At 41.7% G+C, this 18,904-nt stretch overlaps 1 protein-coding gene and 1 long non-coding RNA gene across 12 annotated transcripts in view; one reads left to right on the top strand and one right to left on the bottom strand.

Annotated features, from left to right (window-relative positions):
• The window catches only part of LOC148027458 (cilia- and flagella-associated protein 44-like), a 223,066-nt gene extending 206,607 nt beyond the window's left edge, over nt 1-16,459 (top strand). For 5 of the 7 annotated variants that reach the window (XM_087689155.1, XM_087689154.1, XM_087689153.1 and 2 more), the window contains 8 exons: nt 483-665; nt 780-897; nt 12,340-12,491; nt 12,617-12,865; nt 13,920-14,067; nt 15,874-15,947; nt 16,030-16,116; nt 16,324-16,459. In XM_087689155.1, coding sequence (XP_087545281.1) covers nt 483-665; nt 780-897; nt 12,340-12,491; nt 12,617-12,865; nt 13,920-14,067; nt 15,874-15,947; nt 16,030-16,116; nt 16,324-16,410 — 1,098 coding nt within the window. In that variant the 3' untranslated portion in view covers nt 16,411-16,459. Of the gene's footprint in view, nt 1-482; nt 666-779; nt 898-12,339; nt 12,492-12,616; nt 12,866-13,919; nt 14,068-15,806; nt 15,948-16,029; nt 16,117-16,323 lie in introns of those variants that run through there. The other 2 variants (XM_087689157.1, XM_087689159.1) reach the window with 2 other exon arrangements.
• LOC148027457 (uncharacterized) lies at nt 621-16,568 on the bottom strand. 5 transcript variants are annotated; one of them, XR_015692601.1, is made up of 5 exons: nt 16,438-16,568; nt 16,060-16,356; nt 14,490-15,954; nt 12,609-12,694; nt 621-798 (listed from the first exon to the last, which is right to left on the bottom strand). It is a non-coding gene; the product is annotated as an uncharacterized LOC148027457 (long non-coding RNA). The 5 variants fall into 5 exon arrangements; XR_015692599.1 differs by lacking the exon at nt 16,438-16,568 and adding an exon at nt 8,335-8,408 and having other exon boundaries at nt 16,060-16,328; XR_015692602.1 differs by lacking the exon at nt 16,438-16,568 and having other exon boundaries at nt 14,490-14,639; nt 15,383-15,954; nt 16,060-16,328.
• Nucleotides 16,569-18,904: the final 2,336 nt, after the last annotated feature.

The following is an 18,904-nucleotide window of genomic DNA, read 5'->3' as shown; positions in this document are numbered from 1 at the left end:
TATGTCTACTCATGAAAGCTTTCAAGACAGTGTAGTGGAACTGCATGCCACAAGTGATTGAGATAATGGGGTTTGGTCTGGAAATGTTGAATATCATCTATTGGTTGTATAAATAAGGAACAGGACATGTATCTGTTTGAACCTTTGAGATGAACAGCAGCTTTTACCCCAAGAAAAGTATTTTTGTACTTTATTGTGCGGAATATAGTTGGATGTGCATTTACATCAATACATCAATATGCCAATACATGCATGCATGCACATACATGCATCTCCATTGAAATATGGTATGTTGCTTGCAAATTAAACAACTATTCTCCTTTGGGCTTTTCATTTTTCCTTTGATAAGTATTTCAGTATGCCAATACATGCATGTGTCTGCATGGAAATATAGTATAGGTTACTTCCAAACTAAATAACTATGTTGCTTTGTCTTTTTTTCTTTTTTTTAAACCTAATCATGGCTTTGAATGTGTTTGAAGCTGATGGGAGAGTTTGAAGATCTTCTGGGAGAAAATCATCCTGCCAAGGATGCTCTACTGAAAATTTATGTCCGGAAGGTCAAGCTTTCAAAAGCTGCTGAGGATGAAGAGAGCGATGATCTGGATGAAGACTTTGATGCAGAAGACTCCAAAGGTTCTGAAGAGGATTTTGAGGAAGATGAGGTTTACTCCTCCTCTGATATTAAACTGCTATATAGCATCATTTGAGAAGACAATCTTTTACTCAGCTGAAATATGAAGCCGATTATTTAATCGATATCACACACATCTGGACAGGTTGTAGAGGTTTGTCCACCTGGTTGTGAACAAGATCTTTATCAGAAGGTCAGCCAGTTGCGAGAACGACGAACAGTTGAAGATACACTTCTAGTAGAAAGCAATAAACAGCTAGAAGGTATGAGCATTGCAGTCTTTTTGAAAATCTCAGATTTTTTCTTGCCAATTGGTTTGTACTCATTGAAGCTACTGTAAAACTCGTTGCTGTTTCTATCTTGAACATTAAAACACTGGAAATGAGTAAAGCACATAAAGTTTGGTGACTGAGAGACCATGGTTATGCTCCACCACAGCACTCTGTGTGTCTCTTTAAGCAGCATCCCCCATCTCTTTTCATTTTCTCAATTGCTAAATCAATTTGGAGCTTATCTAGATTCATATTAGAGCTTATATATGGTGATGATATGCTTTCTTGTCAATTTCTCATTATAAAACATGTCATCTTTGATCCTAGGAAAAGAAAATTAGCTTCATTAAAGCATCTGTAAACTATGCAAAATATAGGCAAGGCAAATGAGGCATATGGTCAACAGCTGCCTAGGGATCTGCTCGAGGAGCTGTCTAGTCCAAGGCTGGTGGAATAACTATTCCAGTGGTCCATAATCCCAAAGCATATGGGATACCCCTAAATGAAAGGTGCCAGATTCCCAAGTATGTGAGAAAATGTCATACCTCCTCATGCAATCTGAATCACCTTGTAATCTCTCCCATCTGTCTCTAAGAGTGTGAATGATCTTCGTCCAAATACAAGTGAGGGTCTCTGAATTAGAGACATGCTGTTGCTGATAGCCTCACTGCATCTCATGCAGATGTACCAAGCAATGATACTAGCAATGAGCTCCCATTCTTGGCAAGCGTCCTGCAGTCCACTCTGCTTGAGAAAAGTCAGAATGGGGACCACACTCGTCTGATATATGAAAGGCTATAATCCTTTGAAAGTCCCCATATCCACAAGCAGGTCCTCTGTCTGTGGCCCATGCTAGCACTTTCCAAATCATTATCATATCTCTAATGGGTGCCATGAAAGAACAATCTAAAGGCTCCCCTCCAGGCCTCCCGAGCCCTGGACAGTCCTTGATGCAATGTCCTGGACCTCCTGTGCGTGCACTGCATCAGGAACCATACAAGCATGCTAGCATCTTCTCTCATACGCCCAAAAGCTCCACCCAACCTGAGTGTAACAAACTTGGTCAACTAACATTCCTACGCATATTGAGTTGCCACTCTAAACCTCTATCAAGTGTAGCTGGCATACTCAATCAAGTCAACCTCTCCCTAAGTAGGCTACCATCGTCCTCAAATGTGATGTAGACTGTAGAAGGATCCCGGAATAGAGATGGCTATCACCAACCGTGAAACATCCTCTCTGTTGGGTTTCACTCACACCTACGCTCACGGAGGAGTGTTGGTGATCAGTAGGACACTGGGGCACTTTTTGCTCTCCATACAAGAGGTTTTTTCCCCCAGACTTATTCTCTTTTTGTATGTGCCTACGTTACACATTTACGGGCACTTATCATGTTGCACACACTTTCGGGTGTGACCCTTACAACCCTAAGGTTTAAGGGTTGTACTTTGTACTTTCATTGCACACTCTTTTCAGTCAATTGCATTGGGTGTCGTGCTTCACTCTCCACACTGTCTACTGCACTCTCAGCTGAGCTTCAATCCTCTCAACTTCTCACATTTGGTATCAGAGCTGAGTTCAGCTCTCCTCCAGGAGTTCTCGCCAGGTCTACAACCCCTGCTCAGCATCTACACCAGGTACAAGGCCGCTTGTGCTAGTGCTACCCACCTCCAGCTCACGTGCTGCCAGCTCCCGCCCTAAACAGGTGCCTCTCTCTGCAGTTGGCCCCCTGCTGCCACTGACCTGCTGTGCGCTGCCCTGTGGTGCTCCTCCTGGTGCCTGCCCCTCAGCGCCCGCAGAGCTGCCTACCTCTGCCGCCTTCCGCCCCCCCCTCTGCCGCCTGCCACTCCCCCAGCGCCTGCCAGTGCCACCTGCCATCTGGACTGTGCCGCCCCTGCCCTGTCTGTGCCGCCCTTCGCCTGGCTTCAGCAGCTCGCCACGCCTGCTACATACGACTACAGCCTGTGTCACCACGCCTGCTGCTGCACCTGTAGTGGCCAGCCAACTTGACCAGCACCGCCTCCAGCTTGACAAGCACCGCCTACCACTAGTATGGCTGTGACAGCTCCTGACAGTCAAATTCAGGGTAAAATGACATTTTTTTAATCAATTTTTTATTTCAAATCTTATTCGCAGGAAAAGGATTGTGCCTGGGCAAGTGTCTGGGACACATTTCACGCAGAGATTTTGTGAAATTTTGGGGCTTTTATTGTCAGTTCAGAGATTGGCAAATGTACTGCAGTTTCAGTCTGAAATAGACTGTTTTTTACCATTTTGGGGCAAGAAATTTTGGGGCTTTTGCTTCTACAGTGTTGCTGAGCATTTAATTCACCTTGGACTGCGTGCATTTAGACAGTTTTGACAGAGTGAACTTCAGTTTGCAAATTGCAGCAACATATTTGCTGTAATTTTTGGAAATTTTGAGATTTCCAAGTTGGTCCAGCTTGAACATTGCTCCTTTCTTGCTCTTTTTGGCATTGATTATCATGGCAAATCAGGGAGGTGATGTATTTACCTATGTATCCTAGGAGGACAGGTTGGATGGTAACAACTATTCACTTTGGTCCTTCATGATGAAGAATGTGCTCATTGCGAAGAATCTTTGGGACTATGTAAGTGGAGAAGAAGTTAGACCCGGAGTTGTGGCTCCTACTGCTCCTTCTCCACGAGGACATGGACAACGAACACCTCAACCTGCTCCACTTCAGCCACTTCCCCAAAGATCAACAGCTCAAAAGACATGGGATATATGGGATGCACAAGCTTTGTCTCTGATTGCATCGGCAGTTCAGCAGTCTATCATCCCTCGCATTCGGTCTGTAGCTTCTTCACGAGAAGTCTGGCTAACTTTGGAGCAGATGTTTGCTGGTAAGAATGAGACCCGAATCTCTTTCTTAAAGAAAGAGCCTGAGACACTGAAGATGGATGAGGGTGATTCTATGCAAAATCACTTGAACAAAAGTCAGGACTTGCATGAGCAGCTTATACTCATCGATATTCATTACTCAAATGCACAACTGATATCTACTACATTGAACTCATTACCACCCTCGTACTTAGCCTTTTATACGGCCTTAAACCTCACAATGAGGATTGCCCCGCAACCAATTACTTTTCTTCAACTGGTCGACTTGCTCTTAGAGAAAGAGCAAACAAGAAGAAACAGTGGTGTGGATGTCATGGCCTCTGAGCAGGCTTTTATGGCACGATAGAAGGGCAAGGGCACCAAGCAAAGAATGCTCCGTAGAGCTCTAGAAATTCAAGCACTTCACAGGGTAATAAAAAGCAAGGGGACACGCAAGCCAAGAATGAAAAATGTCATTATTGCAAGAAGCCAGGCCACTACATCACTGAGTGTAGAATGCACATAGCCAAGGAGAAGAAAAAGGAGTCGGGGATGTCTGTTTTCGATACTCCTTCCACTGCTACTGAGTCAGCATCTTTTGTTGCAGACAGGGAGACTATTGCTTTTATACATGCAGTTATGACTCTTCTTGGGTTGATAGAGCATTTAGCTCTATTGAGAATGCAGGCACTTGGTTTTTTGACAGTGGTGCTTCTAGGCACATCATATCTCGCAGAGATTTATTTGCTTCTGTTGGTGCAGCTCCACTTGGCAAGTCTATACAGTGTGCCAACAATGCATCATATCCTGTTAGAGGTATTGGGGGGATTGTCGTCACAGCCATTGATGGCTCTATTCTCCGCCTACAAGATGCTTTGTTTGTGCCAAGTATAAAGAAGAATTTGCTATCTATTTCTTCTTTGGCACGATGTGGATTGCAGGTCACCTTTGATGATAACAGATACATGGTGCAAGATAAGGAACACATGACTTTGGTCTTAACTGACACACTATATCATGGGTTATATGAGCTAGATGCTCTTTCAGTTAATCGGTCTTAGCATATTTAGCATCCACTCCTACTCCTGCTATGTTACAGAGGCAAAGTTATGGCATGCTCGCATGGGGTATGTGAACTATGGTAGCTTAATGCTCTTACAGCATACACAGATACTAGATGGATTACCTCTTTTGGAGAGACCTCCTGAGCACTTATGCGAGGGATGTATTTTGGGAAAAATGCATCGGTTTTTGTTTCCTCGTGATGTTGCTTTTAAAGCCACAGCCAAGTTACAGTTAGTGCACTCAAATATATGTGGCCCTATGCAGACAAAGTCATTAGGTGGATGTTACTATTTTGTGACTTTTATTGATGACTTTACTTGTTTCTGCTATGTCTATTCTTTAGTAAAAAAGTCAAAAGTGTATGATGCATTTTTTGCTTTTGTAGCACTTGTTGAGAACCAATCTGAATGTAAAGTAAAGACTCTGTTCGGACCAAGGGGGGGAATATATATCCTCTATGCTGAATTCTTTTTTAAAGCAGGAGGGCATTGTTCATCAGTTTACTACTGCTTATACTCCACAGCAGAATGGGGTTGCAGAGAGGAAGAATCAGTTACTCATGGAGATGGCCAGGCGTATGCTGAAAGCAAAGAGCTTGCCACACAGTTTTTGAATGGAAGCCGTTATGTGTGCTTGCCATGTTTTGAACAGATGCCCCACCAAAGCATTAAAGAACATCACGCCTTTTGAGGCTTGGAACAGCCGGAAACCTTCTGTTGGGCACTTTCGTACCTTTGGGTGTCTTGCATATGCTCACATTCCCCAGGCACTTAGAAAAAGGTTGGATAACAAGGCTATCAAAAGCATTTTTGTGGGATATAGCAGTGAGAGTAAAGGATACAAACTATATGATCCTATCTCTGAAAAGGTATTTGTCAGTAGGTATGTACTTTTTGATGAAAAATCAGAATCCTGGTTTTGACACATATCAGGCTGCCCGTGATGTATTTGAAGAGCTGCTGCCCATTTCATTTGGTGATTCAGTTGGAGTTTTATCAAGTGAACTTAATCTTCAGCTAGCTGCTCCATTGGAAAATGCAAAAAATCAGCCATTGGCTGATCTGAATATTCAGCAAAGTGCTGAATCTGAAATTCAGCAAGAGCTTGCGCACAGTCAGAAGGCAAGACAAATGCCTAGATGGTATTTACAGACTATGAAAGATAGTCATTTGGATGCTCCCATGGCTGGTCATACTAGAAGGCAAGCTCGTATGCATGATACTACACATACCATGGAGTTTGTTATAGCAGCAAGTACAGTTGATGATGAGGAGCCTGAACGTTTTGAGGATGCACAACATAGTGTGCATTGGATGGCAGCAATGCAAGCTTAGTTTGATTCTATCATTAAGAATCAAACATGGGATTTAGTGTCTTTGCCTATTGGGAAGAAAGCCATTGGAACAAAATGGATCTACAAGCTGAAAAGGAATGCAGATGGATCCATTGACAAATATAAGGCAAGGCTTGTAGCCAAGGGCTATGCACAGAAGAAAGGCATTGACTATGAGGAGACATTTGCTCCTACCTCCCGTATGACTACCATCAAGTCTATGGTTGCTTTGGCTGCCTATTATGAATGGATTGTGCATCAGTTAGATATTAAGACTATATTTTTACATGAGAAATTCATGAAGAAGTATATGTACAACAGCCCATTGGTTTTGCAATTGAGGGATCCGAACACTTGGTTTGCAAGCTGAAAAAGGCTTTATATGGCTTGAAACAAGCTCCTAGATCTTGGTATGCAAAGATTAATGCCTTTTTACTTAGCCAGGGGTTAATAAACAGCTCATCAGAGTCTACCCTTTACGTATGTAAACAAGGGGGATCCATGCTGATCATTTGTCTATATGTTGATGGCCTTTTGCTTACAAGGACACATGTTGATCAAATTTCAACATTTAAATAAAATTTGCAGAAAACTTTTGAGATGTCAGACTTGGAATCTTTGTATTATTACTTGGGCATTCAGTTCATACATGATGCTAGAGGTATCGGTTTATCACAGTCAAGATACATTGGTAAACTCCTTCAGAAGTTTGACTTACAAGATTGCAAGCCAGTCTGTACACCGATGGAACCTAGATTGAAGCTATCATTGCATGATGACAATGATTTGTTTGATATACACACATATGCTCCAGTAGTTGGATGCCTTATCTATCTATGCAACACTAGGCCGGACATACAATTTGCAATTTCAACCCTGAGCAGATATATGCATCAACCACGCATGTCACATTGACAAGCTGTCAAGCATGTTTTCCGTTACTTTGCAAGGTACTAGATCTCTTGGATTGCTTTATGCCAAGGGGGGACCACTGCACTTACATGCTTACAGTGATTCTGATTGGGCTGGTGATTATAATTTACATCACTCCACTAGTGGCAATTGTTTCTTTCTTGGCTCATCTTGCATATCTTGGCTTAGCAAGAAACAATCCACTGTTGCCACATCATCATGTGAAGCTGAATACAAGGCAGCTTTTACTGCCACAGTTAAATATGTATGGATTAGACACTTGTTAGCTGATCTGGATGTATCTATCATAGAATCTACTCCTTTGTTCACTGATAGTCAGAGTGCCATTGCAATGGCATGGAACAACCCAATGTTTCATGCACGCACGAAACACATTGAGATACATTATCACTTTGTCAGAGAGAGGCTACATGCAGGTGATATCAACCTTGTCTATTGTCCTACCACCAATAATGTGGCAGACATCTTCACCAAAGCTCTTCCTCGTGGACAAATTTGAAGCATTTCTCAATGCTTTGAATTTGATCTCCTTTGGTGGCAGATGACCCTTGTATTTTGATCACTCTTCACTCCAAGGGGGTTTGTTGGGTTTCACTCACGCCTACGCTCACAAAGGAGTGTCAGTGATCAATAGGACACTGGGGCACTTTTTACTCTCCATATGAGAGGTTTTTTCCTCCAAACTTATTCTCTTTTTATATGTGCCTATGTTACGCATTTACGGAAAATTATCATGTTGCACACACTTTCAGGTGTGAACACCCCTTACAACCCTAAGGTTTAAGGGTTGTACTTTGTACTTTCATTACACACTCTTTTCAGTCAATTGCATTGGGTGTCATGCTTCACTCTCCACACTATCTACTACACTCTCAGCTGAGCTTCGATCCTCTCAGCTTCTCACATTCTCTAGAGAAAAGGCCTATTCAAGTGTGTTAAGGCAGACAAATCTATTGTCCTCTCTATTTGCTAGGCTGCACCATGAAGTGACTCCTCTAAATCCCTTTAGTCTCTACCGTGGAATATCTTGAAGGAGCTCAAGGAAGGTGAGTCACTCTCGAGTCTCCAAACAACCGCTTAAAATCTCTGAGGAAATATCCTACAAGCAGGTGATATATCTATCCTATTTTGTGCCAACTTGGTTGACCCCAACTATTTAAGAGAATGGGCTGCCTCTACCCCTTTTCAATAATTACAAGGGCTTTGTAGAACAAACATGAGAAAACAAACCTCCAGGCCTTGATGGCAGTACCTGCACAAGCCTTCTCCCAAACTCTCTTGCTCTGACCGAATTTACTCCATTTGATGATTGAGTGCCAGGGCCACCTGGAAAAGATGAGATAAACAAGAATTCTTTATTTTGGCTTTTCAACTCCATAAATCTCCAAACCAATAACTGTTTCTTTCTAGAAAATGAGAATTCTATTAATAACACCTCGGAGAAAACCCCTAAGGTAAATATAAAATACAAAGAACTCTGTGAAGAGTAGCAAGTGCATCAAAAATATAATGCTTGTGTGAACAACCAATCTGGTGGGTTATAATGCCAGGCCATCTAAGGGGTAGCATGAAAGGAGGTGTCAAAATCCCGCACCTAGAGGAAAGCCTCTCTTTTCTTCCTCGTCCTTTTTTTCCCCAAGAAAAGAGAACTCTATTAATAACACCTCAGAGAAAGTCCCCCTAAGGTAAATACAAAGTACAAGAAACTCTGTGAAGAGTAACTAAGTACGTCAAAGATACAATGGTTGTGTAAACAACCAATCTAGTGGGCTAAAATGCCAAACCATCTGAGGAGTAGTGTGAAAGAAGGTGTTTGAATCCCAAATCCTCAGGAAAGCCTCTCTTTTCTTCCGCATCCTCTCAAAGCTACCCTACAACCTCTCCCATCTCCCACGGAGAGTATGGACTATCTCTGTCCAAATCCTCGATAAAGACTCCCCAATGGGTATATCCTGAAGATCAATGACCTGGCTACATCTCGCAGTCCATATGTACCAAGCTATAATGTTGGAAATCAGCTCCCATCTGTGACAATGTCCCTGAGTCCACTGTGCTTGTGAGTAGTTTGGTGTAGGAATTCTGCTCAGATGCTGTCCAATGATGAGAAAAGAAATGCTCCCCTGAGTGTCCTCATAGCCGCAAGCTAGACCTCTGTCTGTGACCCAAGCTGCAGCCCCCCATGTCGCCACCATGGACTCTGTTGTACCATGGAATACTATCCTAAGAGCTCTCCTCCAAATCTCTTGGGCTCTAGGACAGTCCCAGAGGCAATGTATCTGTGTCTCTCTTTTCTTAATAAGAGCTCTCCTCCAAATCTCTTGGGCTCTAAGACAATCCCAAAGGCAATGTCTCAGGAAAGCCTCTCTTTTCTTCCTCATCCTTTTTTTTTCCAAGAAAAGAGAACTCTATGAATAGCACCTTGGAGAAAGTCCCCCTAAGGTAAATACAAAGTACAAGAAACTCTGTGAAGAGTAACTAAGTACGTCAAAGATACAATGGTTGTGGTAAACAACCAATCTGGTGGGCTAAAGTGCCAGATCATCTAAGGGGTAGTGTGAAAGAAGGTGTCTGAATCCCAAATCCTCAGGAAAGCCTCTCTTTTCTTCCTCATCCTCTCAGAGCTGTCCTATATCCTCTCCCATTTCCCACTAAGAGTGTGGACTACCTCTATCCAAATCCTCAATAAAGTCTCCCCAATGTCCTAAAGATTGATGACCTGACTGCATCTGGCAGTCCATATACCAAGCTATGATGCTGGAAATCAGCTCCCATCTATGACAATGTCCTTGAGTCCACTACGTGTGTGAGTAATCTTGGGTAGAGATCCTGCTCAGATGATGTCCAATGATGAGAAACAAAGTGCTCCCCTTACCTTTCTCATAGCCACGCATTGGACCTCTAACTGTGGCCCAAGCTACAATCCCCCCATGTCGCCACCATGGACTCTTCTATGCCATGGAGTACTATCCTAAGAGCTCTCCTCCAAACCTCCTAGGATATGGGGCAATCCCATAGGCAATGTCTCTGTGTTTCCTCTAGCTCATCACATCACACGTATGCCATTGGGTTCTTGCCATAGTCAAGCCAAGTGCCAACTGCTAAACTCCTAAGGCTACAAGCCATAAAAAGAGAGATATCTTCCTAAGCCTAAAGCTGCCATGTGGCCGCCTCCAAAATTCATATAGGAACTCATCTGAAATTTCCTCTCTATGCCAATGCAGGGCAGCTGATGGCTGTGCTCTGATCCCACTCAATCTGTGTTCTCCTCAATCTGATCCTACTCAATCTGTGTTCTCCTCCCCAACCCAATAGTGTAGCCAAAAAAGGTTACATTGCATGGTCTGTCAAGGAAAGAGTCTCTCCACACCCACTCTCTAGGATCTCACTGCAGTTTCAATAGAGACCTCCTGCCCAGTATCTCCATCCATCTATAAGACAAGTGACTGGGTTTGGGTCTATGTGCCACTTCCTCTCGAAGTGTGCTACTACTCTAATCCTCTGCCTGGAGCAACCATTGAGTGCTATATGGTCAAGATCTCCCTGAGGGCGGTCATCCTCCTCAACCATGAAAGTGAATATCCTGTCTCTGCTAGATGCAATTATTGCTAGAAGGATGTCCCCTCTAGAAAAAAGACCAATCCAAGTCTAGGAGGTAGCTATATCTATTTTCCAATCTGGTGGAATCCCCTCCGTCACGGCCTCACTCATAGCTCTGGTACCCCTAAGACCATGTAGTCTCTATCTCTAAGTCTCTTGTGGTAACTCCTGAAATGCAAGCCAATCCCCCACTGACACAGCAAACTGTGTAGAGAACCTCCCCCATGACAAGTATATCTTTTGTCCAATGGTGTGGCTTGACGCTGATCCCAAATAATGATTGAAGAAAAGAGTCTGCCTTCCCTTCTCTTCGAAGTAGTCACGGGGAGTTGATGAAGCCCCGAAGATACAGATCTCCATGATCCAATAATGACAGGCACAAATCTGACCTCAAAACTCCTCTCTAAATCTCTGGTGCTAATCTCCTAAAAGATCCAATGAATGCTGGGATGTCATGGTCCATGTGTAGGTGTCATATCCTGTAGCCTCCCCATCAGGAGTCTCTTCCAAGGCTCCTCGCCTAGAAGCAAACCCCTAACAATGAGCTTGACCAATAAGGCTTTGCTTTGGCACTCGATCTAGAATCCCTAACCCTCCTCTGAATCTAGGCTATATGATGACATCCCAAGCCACCTTCGCTCTATCTGGACTCCCATCTCCTTCTAACTAAATGAAGTTCCCAATGAGGTGTTTCATCTAGCCAATGCATGCAACATGAAGTGATGTACCACATGGCCACCAAAAGAACCTAGTTGGCAACCACTACTCTCCCTCCTAATGAGAGTCTCGTTGAGGTCCAATATAGGAACTTTTGTCGAATGCTCAGAAGGAGAGATACCAACTGCTGCTCTGAGGTAATGTCAATCCCCACATGGCATCCGATATATCTCACAACGGTCCCACAAGGAACCATGTGAAATCCTCATGTGGTCACCACTCCAATGGTTTAGTGTCACAAACCCAAAATCCATAGGATTTGTGCCAATCAATCAGGGTTCCTAATGCTCTACAAAATGTCTCCATGGCAGCTACAAAGGCTCTAAAGTTACCCTCATCCCTAGGTAGACTGCTGTATAATTAGCAAACTCCACATCAAGAAGCTTCTCAAACTCAAGAATTGGTAGCCTGATGTCTCTAATACTTGTAGGTCTGCCTCGCAAAAAGGAACTCATAGCCTTAGGTACAAATAAAAACAAGAAAGGAGCTAATGGACATCCCTGTCTAACTGATCTCAGAATGATGACCCTATCTCCTCTCACCCCACCTATCATGACCTGATTGTGTGCTGAAGAGAGCCACTACTCCCCTGACCCAGTAATCTGAAAAGCCCATCCTCAGAGTCTCGACTCTCATCACTAGACCTCTAACAATGAGCTTGGCAAGCAACTCTAACAATTTGGGCAATTAACCCTAGCTTGTATCTAAATCTTCATTGAATGATAACATTCCAGGCTTCTTTTGCCTTAGCTGGGCTACCATCTAATGGAGATCTAGATAAGGCATTTCACCTGCCAAATACAGGATCTCATTTAAATGTATTTTGAAAATCCTAGTTTAAAGTGTTCTGTCTGTATAAAACCACATGAAGTTTTTGACAGGTGTTTGATTTAGAAAACATGTACAGAACATTGTTTCAAATGTTTGAAATTTCTCACTACAGCCCTTCAAAGAGAGAAAGAAAGCAAATTGAAGAAAAAGAAAGCTGCTAAAACAGCACTGGCAGCTCTTGAAAAAGAGATGGAAGAATTCCAAAAAGAGAAGCAAAATGGCTTGAACCAGATAGATGCTGTTTTAACTTTATATATGCATCAGGTTATTTTGAAGTAAATTGATTGAGTGAAGTGTGTATGCAGTAATAACCAAGATACATTGTAGAGCACTCTTTTAGCAATCATGCTGATTTACAATCATCATGATGATATGGTTAACCTTTTCAGATAGAGTATCTCGTCGATGGACAACTGCCTGATGACCTTTCAGGAGCTCTTGTTTTCAGCAATATCATAATTAATGAGCTGAAAGAAACCATTAAAGAGCATGGATCAGAAACTTTGGCTCTCACAAAGCTTCAGAAAGAACTCAGAAAAGATCATCTCTCTCTCATTAGAGATCGGAAATCTAGAGAAAGCAAAATTGCAGATTTGGAGCAACGTGTGATCGATGTTCAGATGCTCAAATTTGGACAGGTTTCAAATTACCTAAAATTTATTTGCTTCTGCACCCCTGCAACTTAACATTCTGTTTTGGTAGTTTCCAATTATTTTGCACAAAGATCAAAAGATTGTACATTGACCTCACTTGTGTGAAAGAGCTAAATGTCCAGATCACTGCATGTATAATTTGGCTAACTTATCCCACAGAATAAATATCTCTGCACCATAGTTGTCGGAAGATGTTTTCCAACCTTTTTAGCCTCTTTGTCATTAAAATTTAAGGAGATGTATGTTGTAAGACATGTTTGACCTACTTCACATCACCAGTGTTTGAAATAGGTGAAATACGGTTGTCCTACTTTCTACATCATGACTGTCTAGAAGCTTTGTGCTAAGGAAATTTGATAGTTAAAACCGTAGTGAAAGGTGTACTGGTCCAACAAAATTTGTCTCCTGGTTTTATCTTGTATTTGAAAAAGCATTCTGTATTCAGAAGAATGTTGCAATTCTTTACTGTTCTACATTAATTAACAATCCACTACATAAAAACCTCACAGATTTAGAAATGCAGCTGTAATTAGTAGGTTGCATAGTCTGGACCAATCAGCCTGTTGCAAATCTTTAGGAAAGTTAGGACTTAGTGATATCATGCATTTCATCGCTGCACATCTGACCTTTGTTCTACAACTACTGCATTTTCATCACTGCACACCTGACCTTTGCAATCATGTCACGACTTCAGTTTATCTAGAGAATTTTGACTCAGCATTGAAAGTCATGCAAATCCAAGTTCCCTTCATTCCCTCTGTCGGATCCAAAAACATAAGGTAGATTATGTCCGAGTCCTTGTATCTACATTGCAAAAATTTGCAGTCCCTTTTAAACAATATGATAGAATATAATGACAACTTAAATGCTTAATACATCATGTAGTGAAGCTGGATGGCGCTAGTAGCTAGATTCTTAGAATGGATGTATATCCTGGAACTTCCAGGCCCTGATTAAGAGAGTCTAATGTACCCAGATCTGTTTCATTTGCACCACCTTTCAAGATTGTGCATTATTGATGGAATGTCTTGTGATACAGGTCATAGATCTGGAGGTTCTGGATACCATGAATACCAAGAAGGAAGGGGAAGAACTGAGATTGCAGTTGAAGGCTCTGGAAACTGAAAATGCTGCAGAAGTTTCTAAGTGGAATAAAAAAATTGACGACTCTATTGATGCAATTGCAAGTAAGAGCTACTGTGACCTAAGAAACATTTAACTTTGACCACTATCATGTTTGCATTAACTATGCTTCCAGGACCTAAGGAATTATTGGTGCTTGTGGATTTAAGGTTTCATTTTGAGAAGTGCATGAATTTTCACTGAAGCCTCGTCTGATACTGTTCACATTGTGAATTTGAGCAAGACATCACCAAGCTTCCTGGACCTAGATTCTGGGTATTGCATTTTTTGGGGTTCAAGCGTGAAGCTTTTGATTTCCATGGGGATAATTGTCGGCAGATCAGACATATTACTTGGTTGCATTGCTTAGGATACTGTGATAATACCTACAGAAGGGAATTTGGCACCATGCAACTAGAGATTCAAAGAAGGAAATTTGGCACCTTAGCTGCTGATCAAAGGCTTTCTTCTGAGAGATTCTTCTCACCATGTTAAATGAGACAGTATGTCTTTACAGGATGCTGATTGCAAGGTCTCTATTTCCTTTTGTTGTCATAACAGACCCCATGCAAGTTGTTTTGCTTTGCCCACTGTGTTTCAACCATCTCTGGCACGTCATCCATGTAAGTTTTCTCGTCTACAGACACAACAAAGACATGATTTTCCATTAAATGCTTAAGGTGAATCCCTTGTGCTGCCAAAGACTCCCTTTTCTCTCTGCATACATTCCTTTATTGTTAACCGTGTAGGTCTCTCTTCCCTCTTAATGAAACGGTTTATCACTCTGTTTTCAAATCTCCTTTCATCTTATTGTAGAAGTCCTTTAACTGTATCATGTGTTTTTCATTCAATCGACCAATCCCTTTGGCTGAAAGCATGGATAGCCAAATGTTGCTTTCATCTAGCTTGCATCATCTCACGAAATATTATGCATTATAGAGTCAGGGGAGATTGTAACTACTTAGCACAGAGAATAGACTCAACAGGGATGTCATGAAGCATGCTGAAACTTTAAAGCAGAAGGCATTAGGCACATGCTAGATCAATGCTGCTACCTGTATGAATGGATTGCTAAGATATGTCTAAGAGGGCATATCTAAGTATAATTCCCACCCTAGATTTTGTAGACAGAAGCAAGATACAATTACTATGGATTTCTTTGAGATGAAAGGTCAAGAACAAAGAAGGGGGACTAGAGGATTGAGATGTCCAAATGGTTGAATAGGCAATGTGCACAAATAACATTTTTCAGAGCTGATACAGAAAGTTCAACCTAGGTTTTCTCCTAGATTTTGCAGCTTTAAAAATTCACTTGACACTAGACCTTAGTTTTTCATGTTGCACATTTGGCACATTTTTCAAAGAGTCCTATATTTGTACCTTATTCCTGTATGACTTGGGTCATGCAATCTCTGCATGCGGGTTGGTTTGTGGAACATAACCATTAAAAAATGGTAAGATAAACTTGCCTTTTCGGCATCTCCCCAATAGCCAACAGAGACATCAGTATTTATAATAAAATAACTCAAGATGCATATTGAAAGGGTTGATCATTGCCTAAAGAAAATGATTGAACAAACACATTTGGCACTGTTAATTGCATCACTTGTAGTGGTTTGTTTTACCTGTTCATAGAGGGTATTCCATCTGTCAACTATAGAATGATAGCTGCATGACTTGCTCATTTTAACTCAGATTTTTGCATGACTTGTAGACCTTGTTAAGCTCAAATTTGAAAGCATAGAGAGAGAATCTAAAACTTCAATGCAGAGGTTAATTTTGTTTCTCAATTCATGTATTGGAGTCTGAACCGCCTTCGAGGTGGCCATCACCATGCCACTTCATCGCTGAAAACCGTGTTGGAAATTCAGGAGCCATGAAAGAAAATGCGGCTTGCTTGAACGTGATTGCGGATATCAAAGAAAGTCTTCTTGCCCTTGACCAGGTTTGCCCTAGTAAAACATTATAATCAAGGCTTTTCGAGACTTTTGCACCTCTGTTTTGATCAACATGTCATCATCATCCAGACAATGAAACGAAAGGCAAGCAGTCCTTACCGAGACCTTCTTCTGGAGAAAAAGAAGGCAGAGGCTGAGCACCTTCACCTTTGTAAGGTTGGTTTTTGGAACCGACCTATGTCTGCTAGAATTCTCTCTGCAGTGTGATTAGAAAGCGTTGGATAATGAATCATGATCGGTACAGTTATTCCACTGGAACCAAATAATGTTGTTGATAGACATGGTGCCCGCTTTCCTCCAGTGATTTTGGCACGCTACATCTCAACAGTCTTTGTCTCTTTCTCTCTCTTATCTATGGAACAGGTGGTGGCAGCTCAGAAGCAACAGATTGATAACCTGAAAGACGAGCTTGCAGCAATAAAGAAGGAGAGGCGAAAAGTATTTCCATGATACTGTCTATGGCCACAACCAGCTTACAATCTCCAGCCCTGCAAGACTCGTTTCTTCCCAAGAACGCACTTGTTTGGAACAGATGGGTGGCAGATTGTGGTTGAGACTCGGATGCTTGTAGCCGACCGTGGACGAGACTGCTCTTGCGTGTGTCAGGATGCCAAGTATACACGCTTGGTAGCGATGGTGACCATGTTGATTGCTTGGTTCATGTTTAGGAGTGAGGACGTACTCCCTTTGGCTCATGAATGTGCTCAACTTCCACTCAATTTCATATCTAATAGAAGGTTTGTAAGCAAAACCTCATTCTATTTTCTAAATTTGCTTTCAACAACCATCTCGCCCCATCCAGGGTCTTCAACTGTATTGTTTCTTACTTGAGGGTCTTCAAGTGCTTTGTTTCTTACTTCATTACCCAATGATGTGATACGATGTTGGTTCCTAGTACTTCAACATATGCTGACAAATTTCAAACATGTATAGTCGATCTTGTTGACCTTCTTTATATTCTTTTCTTTTTAATGTTAAAACCATATAGATAATACAAGGAAATAATCGCAACATCTTCAAAAGAGATGTGGCCAGTTTTTGGACATGCTCTTAATAGCCCTATTAAGTGTGATCCATCTTACCCAAGAAACCAAAAACCCCATAGGCATGGGAAATAACATGTTGCACAATGGGAGGTATGATACCCAATTAGTTTCAATGTCTCCTAAACAATAGATCATTTCTAAGTTCCATATACAATACATTTTCATTATGATTCCCTTTTTCATATCCCTCATGAGCTCATTCCAACTACTTCTAGCCTCTGCAATCCTAGAAGAGATGTTTGATTATAAACTATTTGTGCTGCAAAAACCTTAACATGTCTCTTAATTCTATTTCTAATAGGTACCTTGTTCATAACTATCCTCCAAAGCAAAAAGTTTAATTCATTTGAAGGGATAGCTCTTTAGGATACCTTTAATTTCCTCTCCCATGTCTTGACATTATACAAAGTCTCTATTGAAGCCCAAATACTTGGAACCAAGCCTGTAAAGGTCCTCATTTTTCCTTAACCATCAATATATTTACCCTTTCAACCAAACCAGCATCTAATGTAATCCACCTGCAACTACTACCAATCACTATCCAAAAGCTCATTGTGTGATGCAATGGCTTCTCAAAAAGGGTTTGCAACTCAACTAAACACACTAATCCAAAGTTAGATATTGCTTGATGATAACTAATTTACTAGTCTCTAGAGAGTGATCTCATACTGGTCCACCTACGAGTATAGTACTTATCAATGAGGGTGGTTAGGTCATGCTCTTCTCCATACCCTTTTTTCAACTATGAGGGTTGCGTACTTTTGATGAAATAGTGCACCAAAGAACATAAAAAACCATTGTTAAAATTACTTTAATACTTCAAGAAACATGGAATGGAGTAAATATTAAATCATAAAAGTAAAGCACTTACAAAATCCTTCAAATAGAAGTGCCAATCACCATTGTCAAGATAATGTGTCAATTCAACATCTAATCACACCCTTGTGTTGTCATTTCTATGGAAGGAAGTGGCCTCATCTCTAATCCTCTGCTAGTCCTCTTTGTCCAACCACTCAAGCTTACCCTCTTCCTCTTTCAACACTCTCCATGTATCAGTGGTTCATATAGTCCCATATCCACTCAATCATCCATCTACTAGAGAATCAATCAAACAAGGAATTTCCAATGTAGGATGTCAATTGTATACTTGTTGAAGGACTATCATCTTTTTTCAAATGTGTAAGACGTGCTGGAGTATCTTCTGGCACAACTCATGTATGTGTATCATGATAATCACTACAATAACCTCGCCCACCAAATAGGAGTAGCTTGATGGTAGCACTTTGACATCTGGCCTATCAAATCTAGGGGCATATTATGGATTATCTACACTACTCTACACGAGAGGCATACCAGTAGGAGTGACATCTATAAAAGGTTAAGCAAATCTAGATATGTTGGGGAAGTGCATCTCGATGGGCATGGCTAATGAGGGAAACCATTGTATACTAGATCGACGAGAAGGGGTCATGGCATCTGTCTTTGCAACACCCACCACCTCCATTTTCACCAAAGCCACCCTTTGTTGTATCCCAACTAGGGGCCAATAGGAGTATTAATATGATGAGGGGTCATAGCATCTATAGCAACTACACCAAAGCCACTTACATTAGTAGCCACACCATAGCAAGGAGTACCAAAGCAACAAGGGATCACAACATTCATGTCTTTGCAGCACCCACCAAAGCCACCGACATTGAAATAAGAAGTACCATAGCCACACTTTGTAACTCTCCCACCAAAGTGAGTACCATATCCACCCGTTACAACAACCCCACCAGAGTAAGCAATACCAAAGCCACCCTCCATAGCCATCTTGGACCGTTCGCTATGCATGTTGAAGTCCAATGCATTTCAATATATAGATGTAGAAGGGGATGCTGTTAAACACACCAGAT

Source organism: Lygodium microphyllum, chromosome 12 (assembly GCF_053477565.2).
Source record: "Lygodium microphyllum isolate KBCC chromosome 12, Lygodium_microphyllum_v1.1.10, whole genome shotgun sequence".
Classification (NCBI taxonomy): Eukaryota; Viridiplantae; Streptophyta; class Polypodiopsida; order Schizaeales; family Lygodiaceae; genus Lygodium; species Lygodium microphyllum.
The sequence above is the reverse complement of the archived record's forward strand: the minus strand, read 5'-3'. Positions and strand labels throughout refer to the sequence as shown.